The 22,410-nt window shown below is 36.0% G+C and overlaps 1 protein-coding gene across 2 annotated transcripts in view; it reads left to right on the forward strand.

Moving 5' to 3' along the window:
- Positions 1-22,410, forward strand: part of LOC134838971 (uncharacterized) — a 113,702-nt gene that overhangs the window by 31,412 nt on the left and 59,880 nt on the right. For both annotated transcript variants that reach the window (XM_063854343.1, XM_063854344.1), the window contains 13 exons: positions 250-473; positions 948-1,166; positions 3,685-3,867; positions 6,433-6,584; positions 9,628-9,884; positions 10,897-11,172; positions 11,898-12,148; positions 17,609-17,804; positions 18,596-18,699; positions 19,618-19,708; positions 19,951-20,091; positions 20,355-20,449; positions 20,808-20,896. In XM_063854343.1, coding sequence (XP_063710413.1) covers positions 250-473; positions 948-1,166; positions 3,685-3,867; positions 6,433-6,584; positions 9,628-9,884; positions 10,897-11,172; positions 11,898-12,148; positions 17,609-17,804; positions 18,596-18,699; positions 19,618-19,708; positions 19,951-20,091; positions 20,355-20,449; positions 20,808-20,896 — 2,278 coding nt within the window. The remainder of the gene's footprint in view (positions 1-249; positions 474-947; positions 1,167-3,684; positions 3,868-6,432; positions 6,585-9,627; positions 9,885-10,896; positions 11,173-11,897; positions 12,149-17,608; positions 17,805-18,595; positions 18,700-19,617; positions 19,709-19,950; positions 20,092-20,354; positions 20,450-20,807; positions 20,897-22,410) is intronic.

Consider the following 22,410-nt stretch of genomic DNA (forward strand, 5'->3'; position numbering starts at 1 on the left):
CTCAACTTAAATAAGAGAGCTCTTCAAAAACTTTGTCAGTTGGTTCGCTTTTTTTCGTATCCTCTGTTAGGACAAATTACTGTCCCTGTGGTGCTCTTTTTTACTGTAATCAAAACAGCTACCTGCTCAAGCTAGTTGTGCGCTAGCCCGACATGGTTCAAGAGAAAAACCCAGAGCTAAAGATGAAAAACGTAATTCTATACTGCAAAAGTGTGCCACCTAACAGGAAAAAATATGTCTTTGTTTTAGACCCGTATCACTGTTTGGCGGGTAACCCAGTGATGCAGACAATTAACTGTGTGGACTATGCCTCCTTCGGATTGTCCTACCGTCCCGAGAGTTCCTACTTCTATTCCACTGGGGGAGGGAAGGTACTGATTGACCCCAAGGCCCAGTTCTCCTGCGAGGGAGTCCTCAAAGGGTTCGAGTACTTCGTCAAAGCAGCATCAGCTGGAGACGTGATCAAATTCAGGGTAAATTTAAACCTTTGGTAATTTTTGAAAAAAAAATGTGTTTGCGTCGTCAAAGGAAATTTTTGATGGCTTTTTCTGGAGTTTCTATTATGTCACATAAAGTTGTTTCTTGGGTTGAAATTTTCTCTGTCGTTCAAAAAGTACAGAAGGTGAGTCATTGTTGTTATCATTAAGAGCACAACAAAAACAAAAATGTATATAGATATTTAAGCAAAATCAATTTTTTATCAATATGTTTCCTGACACTTTTTTTGGTAAGTAAGTACGTTTAAAGTTTTCAATCTAAGATGAAACATTGAGGATACGGCTTTTAAATCCCACTTAAACGGTTCAGTTTCATCTTGATTTTGTTAATTTGAAGAAACCATGACTGCTATACACTGTCTAGAAGTCAACAAGAACTTGATGTTGAAACTACTTTTTGATTACCAAAAAAAATAGTTTGAATATAAATCATGCTAACTTTTTTTTTAGCTCTACGAGCCGAGTTGTGCGGGTGGCACAGTGTACTGCTACGAGACAATGGAATGTCTTGCCGAGGGAGATCCCTGCCTGCCCCCCTTTTCAAGCGACTGTGGGGACGCCTTCTGTCAGTTGGGGGGAGGGTGTACCGACGGAATGTGCAGGAGTGCCAATCGGTCTGAGGCGTTCAATGGCGTGGGGTACACTATGGTTCCAGATGCGGAATGGACGGTGAGTTACTTTCTTCGAGAACTTTCAGTTTTTTGCTCCAAATAGCTTTGATATTCTGATTATAAAACAATTTCATCAGGGTCGTCTGAAAACAAAGCATATGGTCTAATAGGTTCTATCAAGCTTGATACTGCTTTGAGAAATCAACAAAAATTGGCATTTTTTTCAATTGCCAGCCTGAAAATAATTTATGATTTATTATTAACTACGAAAGTAAAAGAAGAATTCAGGTCAAAACAAGATTTGAGGTGCCTGAACACAGGCTGCAAAGTTCCTCGGCGTTCTCTCAAACTGATTTGAATTTTTTAATGAATGGAATCTAAAAACAAACAATTTAATATATTTATAATAGGCAAAAATTGTGGTATTTGAAAATAAATGAAGACTGGTTTCAGGCCCTATATTTCTTATTAATTAGTTAGCCAATTGCGAGCGAACTAGTTGGCTTATCGCATTGTTGTGTTTAATGGACATTATAGCCGGGAAGCTCACAAATTGTAACTGTGCTAACATACACCCAGTACAAGTTCCAGTTCAGATCTGAAAAAAATATGTTTCAGATCTAAATTTCAGATCTGAACAAGGTTGTGAAATTTTAAAATAACACTTGAATAATTTAAGAATGGGTTATTTCAGATCTATATTCAGATCTGAAATTTTGTTTTTCTTGGTTATTTCAGATCTAAAAAAATTATTTTAAATCTAATTTTAGATCTCAACTTTAGTTTTTCTTTGTTTTTTTTTCAGATTTAAATAAAACAATGATTCAGACATAGTTTTCGCTATTTTTCAGTATTTTATAGCTTCTGCTAGCTGCTAGCAGGAACTCCGCAAAGTCTCCAACCGTAGACTGCTGCAATATAGTTCGCAAAGCATGAAACATGAGATAAACATCGGAAACGCATAAGTTGCGTATGAAAACCAAAATATATTTTTTAAAGTGCTTGAATAATTTTTAAATAGTTTTTTAATAAGTCTGTTAATAATTTTTAAAAACTTTTTAAAACAGCTGAGCAATAAAATTAGTTTGAAGAAAAAACTGTTTGTCTAAATTTTGAGAATTTTTTTTTACCGGTATTTAATCAAAATATTATTGTGTATTTCTGAAACAGCAAAAAATGAAAACTCAATTGTTTCCTTCGAATGCATATTATATAATTTAACAAAGCGTTTCTCAGATTTAATTTCAGATCTTAAATTTTGTTTTGCAAAGTAATTTCAAATCTGAAATTTCCTATTTCAGGTCCAAGTTTCAGATCTGAGAATCAAATTCTGCAAGAAATATATAGAAAATCTGCTGGGTACGGGAGGGTTAGAGTAAAGATTTCTATCTATCCGCAGTGATAAAAATGGATAAGATAAAGTCTATTATATGCAGAAAAATAGACAGTTTTCAGACCTATTGTAAACTTAGATAGTGAAACTTCGATTATTGTTCCGACTTTCGAAACGAAAGTAACGGAATATTTGTGCTCGGGGTGGGTTTTTTTTTTCTTCAGACAAATTTCGACTTTTTAACTAGCCATTTTTGACGGAATTTTTTATATCATTCGAAAGCTATTGTTGTCCTGAGCTTAAATTTGAAAAGATATTTCACCTGTGATCATTTTTCGTAAAGTTATGAGGGTTTAAAGATTGCCATTTTGACCAATTTGGGACAATTAACGCGCGATATAATTCGCGCTATTAACGAGTTAGCGGAGATTTAATCCGTCTTATAAATCGTTCCAAATTGGTACAAGGAAGCTTATTTGCCATAATTGATTTGTTACAAGGAAGAAAATCTATCTTTTTGTACTTTATTTGGCGTGTGGGGGGATGATTTTCATTAAAAAAATTCAAATTTTAGAAAAAAAAATTTCAATTTATTTTATTTCTTTTAATTTTTTATGTTATTACTGCTGCTCCATAAACCTTAAAAGGCAGTCGGAACATTCAGGGCTTCGCCCTGATACGAGCAGTCTTGTTTAGTTTTAATGATCGATTACAGGCGGATGTTTATCAAGCCGCCATATCTACAAACCGCTATAATTTGAAGCCAAAATCCGAAATTTTATCAGCATAACAAAAATTGCTATAAAATTTCGCATCAGTTGCATAACAACATTGAAAATCTGTTGTTAAGTACGTAACATTATTATATTTTGGCTTGTTATAACGGTATTTTTTTTGGTGTGTTGGCTCTTCGACTTGTTGGCATATCACCCAATTACAATGAAATTTGTTTGCAAAAAACTTATACTATATATTTTCAAAGTTGTACAGTATAAAATTTTTGCAACCAAAGTTCGTTGTAATCGGGTGATGGGCCAACAAGTCGAAAGTTCATCAAATTAAAAAAAATTATCTGTAATGATGACAATTTTGGGTTTTCAAAAATTGCTTAACTATTTTTCGGCTAGAGTTGTCTAAGCGAAGTTCGCTAAGTGAACACGAGTTTTTCAATTTGAACTACCTAGTTTTTTTCAAAATAATTTGTTGCTAGTTTTGCTCTGAACTTTATTTTATCTTTTCCAAGGTCACCCTTGACGCCGACTGCGCAAGTGGGTGTGGGTGTCATGGAATATACAAACTCGATCTCGGAACCTTCGAGGCGCCGGACCACTTCCGTGTCTATCCAGGGTATATTCTGGCACTAGACCCTGGAACTGCCAAAGTGTACTACACTGTGGATTCCACTTCTACTGATGTCGTCTATGAGGTAATGAAGATGTTTATTATGCTATAAGAACTTTATGCTAGTTCATCGACTCAATTTAATAATGTATGATGGCGGAGTGGGTGGTGTTCGGGGAAGTTTTTCATGCCAGAAGGACCAAATATCCAAAAATTTTATTTACCAAGTTTGAAATTTCAAGTTTTCTTAAAGTTTTCAAAATATATGCTCAAAAACTGTCAAAAGACAAAAATAAATTGAAAGTTTTCGCGAATTCGGTCCATCTGTTATGAGAATAATAGCCACGGTCCTAAACATTGAAAAAACTTGTAGTTTATAATCTTTTCAGTAGCGTGCCCCCCCCCCCCTCAATTCTGGTTGCCAAAATTTTCCAAAGGGTCTCTCCTTTGGTATAATTTTACGACATCCATTTTCGTTGGACAACCTCAAACTATTTCTAAAGGAGCCTTTGGCGCTTATATAAATAATTTTGAGGAGGGAGCGCAAAAAGTGCCTAAAAACGCCTTTTTTGGCCTGTTTTTTTTTTTAAAATTGACTGGGGCGCAGAAAATTTTTGACAAAACAGGGTCTTTATAGTTTTAGCTCGGAATATCAAATGGGTCGATCTAAAAAAAAAGTCGTGAAAATTTTCATTTTTTTTGAAAAACCGCCCCCCCCCCCCCCGACTATAAAAATTTCTGCTCACGCTCATGAATCTACTATAGCTTCATGTTGTTCTTACTGTCACGTATCCCCCCTCCCTATACTGTCCCCACGGAGAACACCAATCGTTTGACATGTAACAATAATATTTCCAGATCTGCTACCGTTTTTGTGCTTTTTTTCCTAAAAAAGTAGATCTTTTAACGCTGCCAACGCCAACAGTGTACTATTCTCTATATTTTTTCAGTTTTTAAATAAATAAAAATCCAACATGCTAGTTTTTTCAAAATTGAAGAATCTAAAATGTTTTTTTTTTCAGCCGCCCTCGGTTGAGGAAAAGAATCAACTGTGTTTGCATTTCCAGAGTATCTTTTGTGTTAGTTAAATTATTCGATTAATTTAATTCCACTTTTGGCACAACCAACAAAACTAGGAGAAGTTTTCGAAAATTTTTAGTTTTTTGTTAATGCTTATACAATTTTAAAAATCTACGTGAAAAACCATGAAAACTCTAGCGACGTTTCCAGCAGCTAAACATAAATGGTGATTATATAATTTTAAACTGAAAACATTCGAATGAAGTTGAGTGTGAAAGCATTCCCGTGAATGTTTGACCTCTTTATACGGTTTAAAGACCTGCGTTGCAAAGTTGACAACAACGGTAGCTGGTGGTTAATTAGCTGCCATTGGCGAGCCAATGTATAAAATAGAGGCTGAACACAAGTTCACGTCAAAAAATTGAACATTTTTTTTTCAATCGCAACAACGTGAATGCACTCATTATGTTGCTGTCGAAACATAAAACTGTCGAAACATTCAAATATATCTACTTTTTAAGAAAATGGTGGGATGTTCGTGATTGGTGTAACTTTTTCTCGAGATTTTTTTTCTCTTTTCAAGTAGAAATCTTGAATCATGCTATTAACTAATCAATTGTGTGATTAAAGCGACTTAACAACTTAATCAGGCTCTCAAACCTACTATCCAAAATCTATTGAGACTATACCTATTTGGTCTTAGTAATACGTTAATGGACGCTAAATACATCTTTTAGTAATTTAAATAACATTTGAGAGGATTTTAAAAAATCAAGGACCAAGTTAACATCCTCCCCCCTAAACACGTTTAGGGGGGAGGATGTTAACTTGGTTCTAAGTTGGGAATTTTCAGCCAATCAGAATCGAGCATTTTACATGCAGCCCTTAGCAAATTTAATTTAATTTAAGCGCTGGGGTGGAGGATCTTTACTTGGTCTATTTGGGGGGAGGATGTTAACTTGATCCAAAATCCAATCTTTTCATTTTTCTGAAGCATGCCATCAATGTTTAATTCAAAAACTGTTTCATAGATGTCGAAAAGCAGTCAAAAATGTCAAAGTTAGCTTTGACATGAGCAGCCTTACTGTTTCAAAAATTACGCTCTCCAACAAAGAAAGCTCAAATCTCGCAAAAGTGAGATTGACTTTGTTTTTATGATGTATATTATGTCTTAGATTTATCAGCGGAATAAAAAAAACTTTTTTACTTATTAATTCTGTTTTCTCAAATTAGGTTAGCTCTTTCTAAATGGTGCCAATCTTTGAATATTCTCGAAAGTGTAAAAGCTTTCAGGTCATTTAGTTTGTTTCTTTGCAAATGCTTCAAAAACAATTCGTGGTTCTTGTGTTTTTTGGTATAATTCCAACGCTCTGTTGACAACTGTCAAAATTACTAGTCCTATTGCGTTCTTTGGTACCTAATTTACTGCTTGGCTCTGGGGTCTAAAAAAGTGTTTCAATGTTAGCTAGGAAAATTCAGCCACTTAAAATACAAACTTAAACACCCAATCACTATTGGCCAGCTTTCACTGTAAGCCCTGTCGCATCAGTGAAGTTTCAAACATTTGCCAACACCCAAAAGTTTCGAGACCAGAGAAAATTTGGAAATCGTCAATCATTTTGTGTTTTAGTTCACGTCTGGTCCCGGTCCCTTCCAGGGCGACCCCGCTGGAACTGACGTGGCCAGTTATCCGGGCACAAGCGACACTGGCTATGGCATCAAGTGGGCATTCCAGGGACACCTCGCCCAAGTTTCTACCATCAATCTCACTAATCTTCTTCCGTGAGTCGGGAAAAGCGAGCTTGACAAGGAAGGTTCCAAGAAATCATCTTTTATGATCGCGTTTTAATCCAAGAAAAAAAGTTGGTCAAACCTTGTAGGTATGTAGTTCAACGAACTCCAATCAGAGAAGTGCGAGCGAGGGCGGGGACCTCAATTTTGGTTGCCAAAATTTTCCAAAAAATTTTACATTGATAATATTTTTGATTTTTATAGGGCAACTATCTCTTATTTTTTCTGAAGGTGTCTTGGGCTCCAAACAGGCATAAAATTTGAGGAGGAGCGCGTATCAATAAACGCAGTTTCCATTTTTCAAATAATTTAATAATTAATAACACTAATAATATTATTAATTACACTTGTTTTCTTTCAATCGTATACAGGGTAGACAAATAGTGGGCATTGAATTTGCCCTTAATCTATCCTCTCCAATCATTGTCTAGAGTTGATAAAGTTGATGTTGTTAAATTGTTCCAAAAATGAATTTTGTTCGTATTTAAATGGGTTCCATGACATTCTACCCTATTCCAATCTACCCTATGCTTATCTACCCTATACTATTCTATCCTACATACCAATCTACCCTATACCAATCTACCCTATACCATTCTACCCTATAATTAAAGCAATTGAAACTTACCCCATCCTCTTGAAGAATCCAAAACAGTATATTTCCGAACAAATCAAAGAACCATTAATTATGATCAAAGAATAATTGACGCACGTGAACAAAATATCAAAGCAACGTAAAACTTGCGCGTTCAAAATGGAAATGAGTTCAAAGCATGAACGAACAGAAATTTTAATCCAATGTTGCTATAGAAATGCGTTGCGGCTATTTCTTAAACAAACAAAAGTCATATCACATCAAGTCGACATAGCATAGCGGATAATGCCTGTGTTTGAAAATCAAAAGCTCTAAAGATCAAATCACCAACAAGTCAAATTTTGAATGAAATTCGAAAATTACTGAGGGTTTGACTAGTTGATCACAAAAGGAGGGGTAGACCCCCCAGTACCAGGCCAAGGCGGTACTGGGGGGCGGGGTGAGGGAGAAGGTAAAATTCTTTTGGTATTGGCCTCTATTACCTCCCAAAATTTCAGCCCTCTACGGCCACGGGAACCTCAAAAAGTGTCCTTATTAACCCAGCAGCTGCTTCTTCGGAATGATTCCAAAGGTTTACTGGGAAGAGAGGTTCGCGAGAATTCCTTCCGATGGTTTCGCCTTTAATGTAGGTGCGCTGAAAGTATGAGGCTACCTCATCAAGTTTTTGAGTGATATTGTCGTCAAGATCAAATTTGTCCGACACGTTTTCGATTTCCTCAATGACCAAGTCAAAAGCAGCATTGACCATTTCAACTGGTACGAAACTTAGGGCTGGAATTAAGCGCAATGACAAATTGAGATCATGATTAGTTTCGTACAGTCGCTTCAGGCCCACTTCGTTTATTTTCCGGTTGAACGCTTGACATAAATGAAAATAGCAGCCTTTCAGCAACGCTCCGGTATGGTGACTAGCGAAAGCGTTCAGTGCTGCACGTTCAAAATCGAGGAGAATGCGGTGAGGCTCGGTGTTTTCGGTGATGGTTGATAACCCCTTCAGTAGCTTTTTGTAAGTGTGTTCTGTTTTGTTGGGCAACAGTGCATAAATGCAGGGGGGGGGGGTAAAAGCCAGCGAGTTGAATGTGGATGGTGTAGAGTTGATAAAATTGAATCGGGCAAACTTTGAACGTTCCATCACACAGCCAAACATCTCGATGTAATATCAAACTCTGGATATTGTCCCGATCTCCAAAAATCAACACCCTTTCTGGATCTTCAATGCCGCTATCGAAGACGCAAAAATCCTCATGTTGCTTTGGCACTTCAAAATGTCTGTCGACAATTGGAGGCAACGTGGGTCTATCATTTACCTTCTGTCGATTGAGGGCCCGGTTAATAGCCGACCGGCAAGGAAGAGCTAATTGAACTGCTTTTTCTTCGGAGACAGACTGCAGGCCGTTTGCTATAATTATGCTGTTGACTGGTACTTGCTGTATTTTTGTGTCCTGTTTCATTTTCTGCACGAGAAGCCTTGCATCCGAACGACCAGGAAATACTTCGTGCATGTGCTCATTTCTACAGGAAATGAGATCGTTTTCTCTGGTTATTGCTGTCGTTTTGCATTTATGGGACCCCCATCTTGAACACTTCCAGTGAATGTTTCCATTCTTTGTTTCCTGTTTTTTCGTAAACTCGTGGCCACCGATTACAAGCGTTCGCCAATTCTGTTGGGATAAACCCCAAGAAATTTGACTCATTTTAGTAGATGTTATTCCAAGGGAAATTGATATAATGACGTAGTTTTGGTTTCATTCTTGTACGTGATTTTGAAAATTGGGGATTAAAACTTGTTAATTGAAATAAATTTCAGATTTTGAGGCTCTAATTGCGATTTAGTCTTTAGAACAATTTCCTTAAGTGAAAGACTCAAAATTGAGTCCAAAAATTTAGACTCAAATGAATTAACACGTGCTGTATCTTTCCGATTCTAATTAGGACTTTGAAAGATTACATTATGATACCTCATTATGGTATATAGGGCAGATTAGTATAGGGTAGATTAGTATAGGGTAGATTGGTATAGGGTAGATTGGTATGTAGGGTATAATGGCATAGGGTAGAATGGTATAGGGTAGTTTGGAATAGGGTAGATTGTCCTGCCACCTTTAAATGATGGTTGATTAAAACTGAATGATGACAGTGATTTGGAGAAATTAACTCTTTCCTTTCTGTCTTTCTTAGTCCAAGGATTAAAAAAAAATTAAAAATTTTACTAATGAGCTCAAATTTTTGACAAATTTCGGATGTCTTGGCTGACAAAAAAATTTAGCAAGTTGCTTAGCTTTCGAAACACTTTAGTTGCGCCGTTCCCCGCAGAGGATTTTTTTATACTTGCTAGTGCGACGTTTTGTGCACCAGCGAAGTTTTGTGTTATTAAAAGTATTTTTAGTTAAATCTTACACTTTTCCTACAATAAGTCCATCATTTGAGTTTCTGTTTCAGGGCGCCATACTATGACCTCAGTTATGACGTTGAGATCTGGGTGACAGCTGACAAATTCAACGACGATCCCGACCTCCTAGTCGATGACGTCATCGACGGGGTTCAGAAGACAGACGTGCCCGTGTATTACTACCAGTTCAGGGTGTTTGTTCACGAGGGCATCAAAGACATTTTGGTGACCCCTTTGTACCCATTTCACCCCTTCGCACAAACACTGTCCAGTTACAAAATAAAAGTGGATGTTGATAATCCAGCAGGTACGTTTGGTCTTCATTAAGATTTCGGGTCTTTTCTGTCATACGGCCCAAATATATGACATAGTATTAACTGAGCTTCTGTTTTCCATTGAGAATCCAGGTTTTCTTTGCTGGAAGTAATTTCAACCAATCAGATTTGAGTATAATGATACAATTATCAAAATATGAAAAATATAATTTTTGGGCTGTATAACAGAAAACACCCAAGATTTTCTTCCTGTGGGGGGAGGGGAGAGAACAAAAAGTTAATTGAAGTTTTTTGTTTTTCCTGTGAATCTTGAAATTGAAAGGAGTTTGGTCTCAATCTATAAAGATCATCGTTAAAAAACTAAAATTTGGTAGAACAAAAACACCCGGCTCGTCTCTTATGAAGTTAAACGTCACATAAATATTTGATTATTTACCAGGAATCAACGATTCAGAACTCCACCCAACTAATAGTCGATTTGATTTCTCGTATAAATCAGTGTTCTGAATTCCTTGTCCCGCTTTTTAAGAGGCAATAAGAGGTTGTCTCGAGGAAATGGGTATATCAAACAATTTGCTGGGCTCGTTCTCACAACTCTCCTGGAATATACGTCGTAAGCCAATCATAAAAGAGAATAGAAAATAATTTGTACGTTTGTTTTGTTATTTCAATTGTGATTGCCTTACGACTTTGTCTGCTTGATTAGAAGTCTACTTGTTGACCGCGCTCCTAACTCTAACCTGATTTTGCTAATTAATAATAATAATTACCGATTGCTAATCGATTCATAGAATGAACTAAAACGCCATTTCTAGGAACGCCTTTCTTTTTTGCGCAAGTTTATGGCGCCGCTTCCTTCTTCAAAATTAGATTACGTTCGAGTCCACAAGTTAATTTTTTTAAAAAGGCCAAAGCGGAATCTTTGTGAGGTTCGACGCTGAATAGTATAGTCTTAATTCATTAATGCGGACCATCCAATCCGATTTTTAAATTATCATATTTCTCTTTGACCTCATTTAACTATGAAAATTAAATTTTGTTCAGCATTCTACTTCGGTTTGAAAATCAGCATTAGTTGGGGAGACGATAGAGACACCCTGACCAACGAGGACTTCATAAAAGCTACCGAATTCGACCACGTCTATCTGGCTACTACCCCATTCGAGGTCTGCATTCAAGTCGAAAACGAAGTGTCTAACGCCGAGGTTTGTTGGAATGTGAAGCCGAAGCACCCTGTACTCGACAAATATGAAGTTGAGTTTTCGGATGCCGCCATTGGGTGTTTGTGCGGGGCCACACCGTTGCTAGGCAATCAAGATGGTTAGTAATTTTATAATTAACAGTTTCAAATTTTTATTAAAAGAGTTTATAAGCTAAAACAGAGCTGTCAGTGGTATTCCATTGCTTTATAGCTCAACTAGTATGCTTTTTGTATCTTAGAAATAATCAAAACAATTCAAAAATCATTTGAATGATCCAGAGGCGTGCGCATAATTTTTTCTAGGGGGGGGGGGCTTCGAAAAATTTTGAAAAATTTGTGGATCTTTTTTTTTAAAGGTAGACTAATTTGATTTTCCGAGCTCTCCGAAAAAACTAAAAGAATCCTGTTTTGTCAATAGTATTCTGCGCTGTATGCAAATTTTTCAAAAAACAGGCCAAAAAACGTCGTTTCTGGGCACTTTTTGGAAAATGATGACAAAAAATGCGTTTTTTCGGCGAGCGCTCCCCCTCAAAATTAGTTATATTGGCTCCGAAGGCTAAATTGAGGGGGTTCATTTTGGCTGAATTTTTGCGGTGACTATGTACATTGATTTAGAGGAGTATGAGCTCCCCAAATGAAGTTCAATTTCCAAAACTTTCTCAGAATTTTTTTTGTCGGTTTTAAGTTTGTCGGTTATGCTAATTTTTCATTGCAAAATTGGGTTTTTCGTGGTTTCGGAAGAGTTTGGTATCTCCAAATGACGTGGCTCAATAAAAATCAACACTTTTTTTACGCATAAAATAAATTTTGCAAATTATTTTAAATAATTTCAAATTAATTACAGGTGTGCTGGACGTCAGTCTTATAATCCCCACAGCAGAGGCCGCCCACTTTGTAGACTTTTTTCCAACCAATGCGACTGCGTACTTCGACTGGGATCCCGATGTCGAGGACTTGCAATCAGTGGATTTGGTGTCTGGTGCGCACACTCCCAGCAACCCCATAGTGTTTAATGTTGTCTACACTTCGAGTGGATGTCGCAATGTGACGCTTACTGTCAGCAATGTCATTTCGATGATCCGGTTCAAGCAAAGGGTGAGTCAAAACACGTGATCAGATGTTTCATTGAGTGTGAATTCACTGAGATTTTTCACCAGTTTTTCTAAGCACTGTTGGAATAATGTGGAGGATAAACATAAACACACGCTCAAAAACTGCTCTGTAACCTTTACCTGCTTTAGGCGTTTTTCTAACAAAGTTGGAGAAAATTTCAAGCATGATTAGGGGTGGTTCTCATTGCAGTTTTTGGGCGGTTTTTCAGCAATATCTCGACTTGGCTGGTTACTGCTCACGCAATTCAAAAATTTTAACTGCTCCGACGACCACTGTCAGAGTTCTGAGCTTTTTCCAGCCGAATTTGAACACTTGAAAGAAAGCTCGTGGGATTCAGGTAATCAATTTGCAGCTTTTTCAACCCTGATTGCTGTTTTTAAGCGCTGTCTAAGCACCGGCGAAAACGCAGTCCAAATTATTTCGTTTTTCAGACAAATTTAGACAAAATTTTTTTTTAAAATGTCCAAACTCGTTTTTTCACTTTCGATAAGTGCTCGATTGCATTTTGCATATGGCCACTTTAATGGTTTTTGATCCGCCATTCACTGAGAAGTCGGATGCTTATCACTCCATGTCCATATTTTTCAGTTTTTTAGCCAAGGTAACGCCACCTGTGATGGTTAGCTGTGCAGATGCTTTGATGTTGCCGATTTTGGTCAGCTATTTCGATGAACGCCAACTTGCCATCAACCTAGCAATATATTCACTCCGTGGTTTTTTATTTAATGGTCTAATGAGACCGAACACACCTTAATCTAGGATCACGCGTTTACTTCTCATTCGTATTGGCTAATTGGGAACGAGCCAGAGGTTTATGTACTGTCTTTTCAACTCTTGAACTCAATTTTGTCGGGTCCGATTAAACTGAAGGGCTGATTGAAAGTCTGAATAGATCTGACTTCGGCCAATTTTGTGATTTGACAGGGATACCTATTTGAGTACGCTTGCGATTACATTGACAGGGATCCCTATTTGATGACGCTTGCGATTAGCAAGCGATATCAAATCGAAATGTAGACTTTTTTCTGGTTGAAAACTAGTTTAACAAAATCAGTTTTTCATATGCTGCTGCAAAATCAGTTTTTTTTCGGGTTAACTGGTGTCTGGTCAAAAATTGTCGGCCTTGTTTCCTTTTCGTAAAGTTTGTTCAGCTGCTATATTGATTTTCAAATGTCTTGCTTCGAATTTTTGCCCAGAATTCCTGTTTGATAAAAAATAAGTAATATGAAAGTGTATGGTATTGGGTTTTTGTTTACTTCATTTTGTTGAGAAGCTTTGGAATATTTTGTCAGTTTTAATCCCTTCTACCCATTTTCACAAAAGTGGTATCCATAGAAAGACCGCCTACATTTTTGTAGACTGCATGCTCCACTGGTCTTTTTTGCGCTTTGCTCCTTTGTCTACAGTCATCGAAAAAGTTTGTGGGGGAATATTTGACCAATGTTTTTGATTTTTTTTTACGTTTTGTCAGAAACAAAACTGAGATTATGGTTTCAATGAGTAGAACGGATTTGAAAAATCCATAAGCGGCTACGCCAAGGCTTTTTCACACATAAATTATGGCCCTTAGAATAAACAAAATGTTGATTTTTTTTACTGTTTCTTGAATTTTTCTCTATATTTTCTCAAACACTAACCTCCCAAACCTGAGTTTGTGGGTTCAATGGAGATAAAGAGTAAAATGTCACAAAAAGTTCTGGTCCTTGGAAAAGTCAAAACTTTGATTATTTTTTTTTTCTCGAGAGTCACCCTTTTAAACTTGGGTTTTTTGAATCAATCGATTAAAGAGATTGCGTTAATCTGTTCTGCATAAGCGGTTACGCTCCATTTTTCTGAACAAAAAGATATGATTCTCGGAAATGTCAACTTTAGGATGTGTCGATCGTTTTCGGACTTTTCTCTATAACTATCTGGCCAAATCTGATATCATAGGTTTAATTATCCATCAGATTATGGAAGCTTACTTTTATAATTTGCTATTATTTTATAAGAAGTTATGAACTTCGAACAAGTAAAAATTTTCAAATTTTGAAAGCTTTTTTGAAGTCCCGCAGCAGTATAATAAATTCAGAACATATCAATCATGTACCTCCAGCTTTAGCTGGGCCCTAGGTGTTCTTCATCGAGAAATACGAAAACTTTTGGTTTACCTAGTTGTTTTCATTACTTTCATTTTTTTCGACTTTTGCTTTTTTAAGATTGTGTTGAATCGCAAGTGGCACGAAGCTAAGCTTCGCCTCTGTTATCAATTTCATGCTTGAAGGTCCATGAATTTGAGGATAACTTACTCTCACTTGCCTAATTCGATGAGTTTGAGTTTTTGAGAGATTTCTCAACGATATGGGAAACAATCAATCCGTTGGTGCAAAAAGAAGCTCTTTTCTATTTTTTCTATTCATACTTTTTATTCTGGGTAAAAAAAATCTAGGGCTGTTTGAATAGCTGCAACAGTTCGCTGCTGCTGAATGAAGACGACGTTGGTCAGGAAATTTCCAAAAACTACGAAATCTTTTTTTTTGGTTTGAGCTGGAACTTATTTTTGTAAGATTAACCTTTTTTTGCTTGACACTCAAGTTTACCTTTGGATACTTTTCATTTACGCGTATTGAATTAATATTTCAAAAGTTTGGACAATTCCTTGATTGCTTGCTTTTCCTTTTTTCGAATATTTTGTGAGCACCCTGTAAAAATTGGTGATTTTTTGCTTGAAATTATTTCCTCCAAATTTCAATAATAGTGATTTGTAGAATTAGACAACTGCATCACCAATTCAACGTGCACGGATGCTATTTTATTCAACCAATTACTGCAATAACTTAGCGAGATTTATTGTGACTGCTTTTTCTCAAATAAAAAGTAAATAATTGAAATCAAGAGTGGAGTTTACTGATTTTGGTACAACTTGAGAAATTTCTAGAATGACACCGATTGCGCGTTTTTTTTTGGGTCGACTTTGATTTTTCTTCAGTTGTGCGTTTGCTAAACTGATAAACCTTCAAAAATTTTTATTATATTTCTGCCAAACTAACAAATATTTTTCTTTGAAATAGCTCAATTCGTGGATTTTCACTTCAGTTTTTTTGGCTTTTAGCGTTTTTATGTTTATTTTAAAGCTTCTTTTTGCTATCTAAAGTTGCTAGGAAAAACGCGACAACTCGAGCGATTCAAACTACCTAAGCTGAAACTGGAACTCCGCCAGTTTCAGCTCAGAGTAGTTTGAAGTTTAAGTCACCCTGATTCATGAGCTACTGTGGCTGATAATTGCTGTTTGGACTGAAGTAAAATGAATGAATTTGATTGATTTTTTGTTAAGGGATCAAAAGTTTTATTGCCGCGAAAAAAACCTCTCTGTGTCGGGATGTCTTGGCCCTGCTCTCAATGGCTGGCTGATTAGGGTCAATACTTTGAACCCATAAGTTGACATGGCCGTATTTGTTGGTTTCGCAAAAGTATACTTAGTTATATGGGTTGTGATTGACCGGCATTTTTTTCAAAATTTTTGTGTAATTAAATCTCACTTCTCTCTGATATCTGGGCTGTTCAACTTCAGCTTTCATTTGTTCCTTGCTGCGGCCATTTGACCTTCTTTTTCTTCAATTTCGGCTTCCAGCTTTTTTCGTTTCTGGTTGCTACTATTAATTGTCTTCTGTTTTCACTTATATGATGAAAAACTATCAATCAGTTTTTTTGCTTGTTTTTGGCTCAGTCCGCACTCCGTCTTCGGTGGGTATAAAAACAAGGACACTCCTTAAACGCGTTGGACGATGACTGTGTAGATCCCCACAAAGCGACGATTCAGCTTTTTCGCCAGCTTGAGTTCCCCCAATTGTCTGATTTTTAAATCCCTGGTTTTTGTTTTTACTGTTCTCCTGTCCATTAGCAAAATGCGCCGACCTGACCTCTTTTTTCCGCGTAAAATTTTTAATTTCAGGTCAATTTATCAAATCATTTGCCATATTTTAGTTTTCTTCTGTTTGTATAGCAAACATGACATTGAGATTTTAGCTGCCAAGTTTTGATCAAAAATTTGTTTTTTTTTTCACGTTCAATTAATCTCATTTTACGAAAAGGTTCTCCATCTCAAAAAAAGTTCTTCATCTGACCAGATCCTCAGTATGTGCTCTCTCAAATGATTTCCTGCTGACTCGCTTGTAAAAATTTATGGATGACTTGGATAACTGTTAATTTTTTTCCGTCTATCTTTCAAGTTGCTTGGAGTTGTCTTTTTCTTAGGCAAACTTTTAACGAAGCGGATGTCTCTCAACCAGTTTTTTAAGATTTAATCAAAACTGGTGTCTTTCAACCAGACTGACGTTTTTCTGTTAACATTTTTTGCTTCTGAGTAAAAATTAAGCGCCAGGCTAAGTTTTATGACTGTTTATTCTTGTCAATTTGAGCGAGCGTTAAGCCCACCTAGATGCAATAGATAAAATGGCAATCTTATGACAAATAGTGAATAAGTGCCTGTATGTTTGGTATCTGTCTTTATCTAACAAAATGTCTACTTTTGATCTTAACTCAAGAAAAGAAGCTGACAACAAAACTTTCAGTTTTTCTGATTTAGACCTCAAGTGGCTATCTAAATCTTACTCTTATGTCTCCTAGTCTCCATGGATCTAGAGGGTACTGGTTCATGCGAGCTAGGTCTTGGAGTTTATCCAGAAGGAGAACAACTGTATTCAAATTTTTATTCAAATTGTTCTGGTGCTGAAACTACAAGTAGTTTCAGCACTTACAAATAAGTGACAATGTTAGAGATTGAATATGATTGGTTAGTTATTAATATTTTATAGTGATAATCTATCAATAAAATAATTGGTTCATAAAAACTAGTTTAGAACTGGTTCCATTAGCAACAAAACAATTAGACAATTAAAACAGAAGACACTTTGGATAAATTTGGGTCGTGAAAATAAGCTTAAAAATTGATAAACCAACATTTATTTTGCTATAACCTGAGTGTGGTGGCGTGAACTAGCCGAATAAAAAATTTTGAGGAGTTTTGATCAAAACAATGGGAATGTTTAAATTAAAGGAAACTTATTCTAGCCCTTAACTTTGACGGATAGTTATAGCATTAAGCATCAAAATTATCAAACATTTTTGTGAAAGTTTAACCGGTTCACCATCAATCGGTTTTTTTTTCAAAAACACGAAGACTTGTTGAGTTTTCTATTGTGACCTATGCAAACATTCTCTTAATTGCATTTCTCTGTTTTTGCTATCATGTAGCCTATACGAACTTCTCTAACTTAAAAAATTACATGTTTTGAAATCAAGAAAAACAGATTTTTCCGGGCATTCGAATCATAATGAGCAAAAGTTTTATGATTGAGCGGTTTCTTTTCAGGAATAAGTTTTAAAAAAATAGGTTTTCGTTAAAAATTATTTTGCTGTGTCGTGCTCGTAGGATACAAAAGTTTTGTTGTGTCGTACTCGTAGGTGTGTGTTTACGAGAGAATCACAGGCGTGCAAATTGAGGAATTCGTGTCTATGCTAGAGGGACAAGTGATGGAAGAAGATCCAGTCACGTTTCCATCTGATTCCACAGTGTGTGACTATCCGACCACAGATACCAACTGCAAAATATACCTGAACAGATATCACTACCACAGGATTACAATGAATCAAACATCAAGTTAGTTTCAAACCATTAAAATATTGATTGAATCAAACATCAAGTTAGTTTCAAACCATTAAAATATTGATTGAATCAAACTTCAAGTTAGTTTAAAACCATTGAGTCTGCGGATAATCAGCAAACCGCCATGTCTACGAACCGCCATATTTTGGAGCGGAAATGACATTGTTACGTAACAGTAGGAATTACCTAACAGCTGGATAGCAATAGTGATAATCTGTTGTTGTTGCATAACAATATAAGTTTTCCACTTGTTGGAGTGGTAATACTATTGTCGGTTTGTTGGCCCTTCGGCTTGTTAGCCTACCGCCATTAAATCATTGATTAAAACTTAATACCAGAAAAAAACGCGTTGTGTCACTCATTCGAACTCATTATTGTCTTAAAGAATTTAACTGTTCCGACCCTTGCAAATGGGGAGGAACTTAGTATTCGGGTGGGTTTCCCACGCAAAATCAGGTACCACAAATAATAATCGGATAGGGTCGAGTGATATATCATATAGAAGCCTTTTTAGTCGTTACTAATTTGATTTTTTTTGTATTTTTATTAGACTATGGTCGGAACTTTCTGTGCTATTCGCACAGCAACCGGCTATCCTTGTTTTAAATTGAATACTTATGTGTGCTTCGTTCACTTGAACAAATACGAGTACCACAGGATAAGACCGACCCAAATTTCTAGTTGGTTTCCAAAAATTTAATATAGTTTTGATTGTTTCGTACTATAAATAAAAAATATCAACAAGATTACATAGAAAAATCTCAAAATTTGTAATTTTTATTCAGCTATGGTGAATCAAACTTTTGAGTGGCAGTGGAACGATGAGTCAGATATGCCTGAAGAAGTGAAGATCAACTCACCAGTTGCATTACACAAATTCTACTACTCGGTAACTGAGTCTAAAATTCAATCGGAATATTTGTTCTTCAGATGTAGAGAGATAACTCTGGTACAAAAAAAGCTAATTAGCTTGCCGTTTTTAGTTTTGATTTCAAAAACGGTTTTTACCGAAATTTTGTTTCAAAAAACAGTATGTTTCGAAAAAAAACGTTTCATAAAAAATGGACCACTATTTTTTTTGAAAAAACCTTGTTTCAAAAAAAATGTAGTATTTTCTGACAAAAGAGTTTTCAAAAAAAATGTTTCAGTATAATGTTTAAAAATAAAGATTTAGGAAGAGTCAGCCCCCCTGCCGACTCAAAGGGTCCCCCCTTTGGTACTTTTTGAGAAATCCATTTTTGGCCGACCAAAATTTTTCTAAAGTGCCCAAAAACGGCTTTTTTGACATGTTTTTTCAAAAAATTGCCTGCGGAGCAAAAAAATATTTGGCCAAAACAGCGTCTTTTTAAAGCTTTAGGAGAGGCTCGGAGAAGAGAATCAATTTGGTCGACCTAAATAAAAAGGTCGCCAAAATCCTAGATCCGCCCCTGGAAAGGGTTTAGAAATATTTCACTAAAAATGGCTCAGAAATGGTTCAGTATATGTAGTGAGGTGAGAGACTATGAATCTTTTTTTTTCGATGTTAATTCTTGCTCGAAAAGATATTGTCCAGAAGCATGAGTCAGCCGTCTTTGTATTTTTGTACCCCATTTGATTCAAAGATAATACTGGTCTTAGAACTATGATTTGATATGGAATTATGTTCTCTTCAACTACCAGTCCCCCCTATCCCCCCTATCACCCCCCCCCCGACCCCCCCCCCCCCCTATCCCCCCATATCCCCCTTATCCCCCTATGAACCACTCCTATGAAGAACTAAATCAATGTTCCACTTTCTCCATTTTGCTTTCAATTTTCATCAATTTAGACCTATGGTCTTCAAAACTATGTGGAGCTGGGATCATTGGCAGTGCGACTTTCACACCCACTTCAGAACGATGATTCAGGCCCGAACGCAGGTAATTTTCCCACTTGTTAAAAATAAATTACAGAAATTCTTGTTATTCTTGAAAAGTTATTTATTGAAACATCGTTTCAAGAATACCTGGCAATTAATAGAAAAAACCATAAGCAAAATTTCATGAGCTCCCTTTTCTCTCAGCGATTCATAGCTCCTCTCTACTCAAACAATTCCCCTTTCTATGGTACTATTATCTTATTTAATTCCCTAGTGGGTTCTTCAATTAGTTTGTTCACGTAGCGGTTCTACACCCGATCGTGTCTTCCGATGGCTATGTGTACCGAATTGCCCTGGCGCCTTCTGTTCCTCAAGTTAGGGCAGTCAGTTCAGTTTGGAAGCTAGAGGACACTGTCGAAGCCACTCTGGTACTCGAAGATGTGGGTAAGTACAACTCAACAATGTCAAATTTAAATAAAATTGTCAACCAAATTTTTTAAATTAAACAAAAATAGCAGGTGGTTGAGCAAGTAATAAATGAATTGAAAAGTAGCACCGGGTGAATTTTCGTCTGCTGTAATTTTTTTGCTATGATATCAAAAATTCGGGAATCATTTTTTTTTTTCAAAAATTTTTCAAATTTTTTTGATGAAATTTAAGTTTTTTTCTTAAGCTGGAGTAAAAATGGAAGAAGTATTTGATTTCAGGTTGGAAGACTTGTTGCTTCACTTTCTGCGAGGGATGCACACAGCCTCTGGCATTCCTGCAATCCTTTTACGACAGCGAAGATCTCAACACCGGGGTAGCTTTCTAACAATTCTATCTTCAAATCATATCTTAGAAACGGTACAAAGTTCTCGATATTTTTTAGTGATAATCATCGCAAAATTTTTTGGTGATTCATTTTAGTTTCGAATCAAAACTGTGTGCTTCCCTATGATTAAATGAATCTGCAAATGATGGTAAAATTTTTATGATTTCAGTTTGAACTTACAAATTTTGACAGCAAAGAGCTTAAGTCAAAGGAAGATTAGTCAATAATTCCTTCAGATAATGCAACGACTTTGCAGAATGTTTTTATTTCTTAAGATTTTATTGTGCGCAGACAGGAAAATAGCGAAAAAAGTGGGAAACCGGAAATAAATGTTTGTTTGTATTAGGCACCCGATCCCGACGGAAACCTGAGAAATGGATATGACAGATGCAACAGTCAGTCTAACTCTAGCAACGCCTGGGCCAATGAAAATGCGTCAGTTTAATTTAAACTTTGATATAACATTTGATACAGAAATCCGAAGGGTGTGTATATTACAGTTACAAAAAAGCTTTCACCCTTACTTGAAGAGCCAACGAAACAGCTAGTGGCGTCAATATTTGATTTTAAGAGTGATGTTGAATCCAAAAAAAATCACAAAAAAAACTTCGCTGTAAAATTATAAGTAATCAAATTCTCAATTTGCTAAAAATTTTGGTTTTATTTGAAATTAAAAAAAAAACTTCCCTACAGTTTATTACACTAGCCATCAGCGTAGTGTATTATTACGAACCTTCTTTTTTTTCTAAGCTAACTCGCAAATGAAAGTGATAGCATTGAAAATTTCATAGCATCTGTTCTCTGCTTTATTTGTGGCTTGTGTTTGGCAGATATTAAGCGTCCGTGATGGAGTGGCTCGTGTGTGAGATTCATAATCTCTAGGTCGTAGTTTTGAATCTGAGACCTTGCCGAATTTTTGCTGGCTGGAGGCTTAATTATGATTTTTATTGCATTTTTTTCAGCGGCTTTTTGTCGTGTTCTGTCGTGACAAATCTATGAAAAATTACATTGGCATTAAAAACATTGAAGTTTTCTAAGAATTTTTATAATAACTTTTTGAAAAGTTTTGCAGATGATTTTTTTACTCTGTTGGAAGTCCTAAAACAACAAGGCTTCTCATTTCAACCTTATAACCATACACGGCTGCCAGTATCAAGGAAAAAATCTAAATGTTCCAGCCACTTTTTAGCGTCGTTGAAAAAAAATTTGCGTAATAATTGTTGGGAATCTGCAAACAATATAAAAAAAGCAATGTTTTTCTTTAATAATTCCTCGCACATACCACGAAAAAGAAAATTGACATATGTTTATCTGCTGATGTGTTGAAAAGAGTAAATTGCTAGCCTCATACTAGTTTGGAAAGATTTAATTTGCCCCGTAAAATTTATTAGAACTAAAAATATCGCTCCTTGAAAATCGCAATTTGAATTATAGTGATCAAAGCAGTCCCAAAAATATATCTCTTTTAAGGTAAGAAAAATTTGCTGAATGATAAAATTTTTTTCAGTTTTGAGTTTCGGTTATCAGAATTTTCCAGATGATAAGACAAAAATCTGCCAGTAATGGCTAACTAAAAATTCGAAGTTTTTGGAGAAAAAAGAGGAGGGGGGAGGGGGGTGATGGTTTTAAACAGGTGTAAGGAAGGCTAAGTATGGGGAAAGGATTGTAAGCGTGGTGGGATTATTTTTGGGACAAGTACGAGGAGGGAAAATGTACCCAAATGAGAAAAAAGTATTACAAAAATTGTGAAGGGCTTTCGTTTTCGGTTTCAAACTAAATGTGACTCAGTTTCGATTTTTAGACGCAATTAACTGCAAACTTTTTTTTCGTTTCCTCGTGTTCAATACAAATCAGTTCAGAGCTCGTGGTAAAAATTTCTGATTGGAAAAAGTTAATTATCAAAATAGCACCAAAAGTTTTTTTTTAAAAATGCTTACTTCTTAGAATCC

This window comes from Symsagittifera roscoffensis, chromosome 2 (genome assembly GCF_963678635.1).
Source record: "Symsagittifera roscoffensis chromosome 2, txSymRosc1.1, whole genome shotgun sequence".
In the NCBI taxonomy this organism is placed as follows: Eukaryota; Metazoa; Xenacoelomorpha; order Acoela; family Convolutidae; genus Symsagittifera; species Symsagittifera roscoffensis.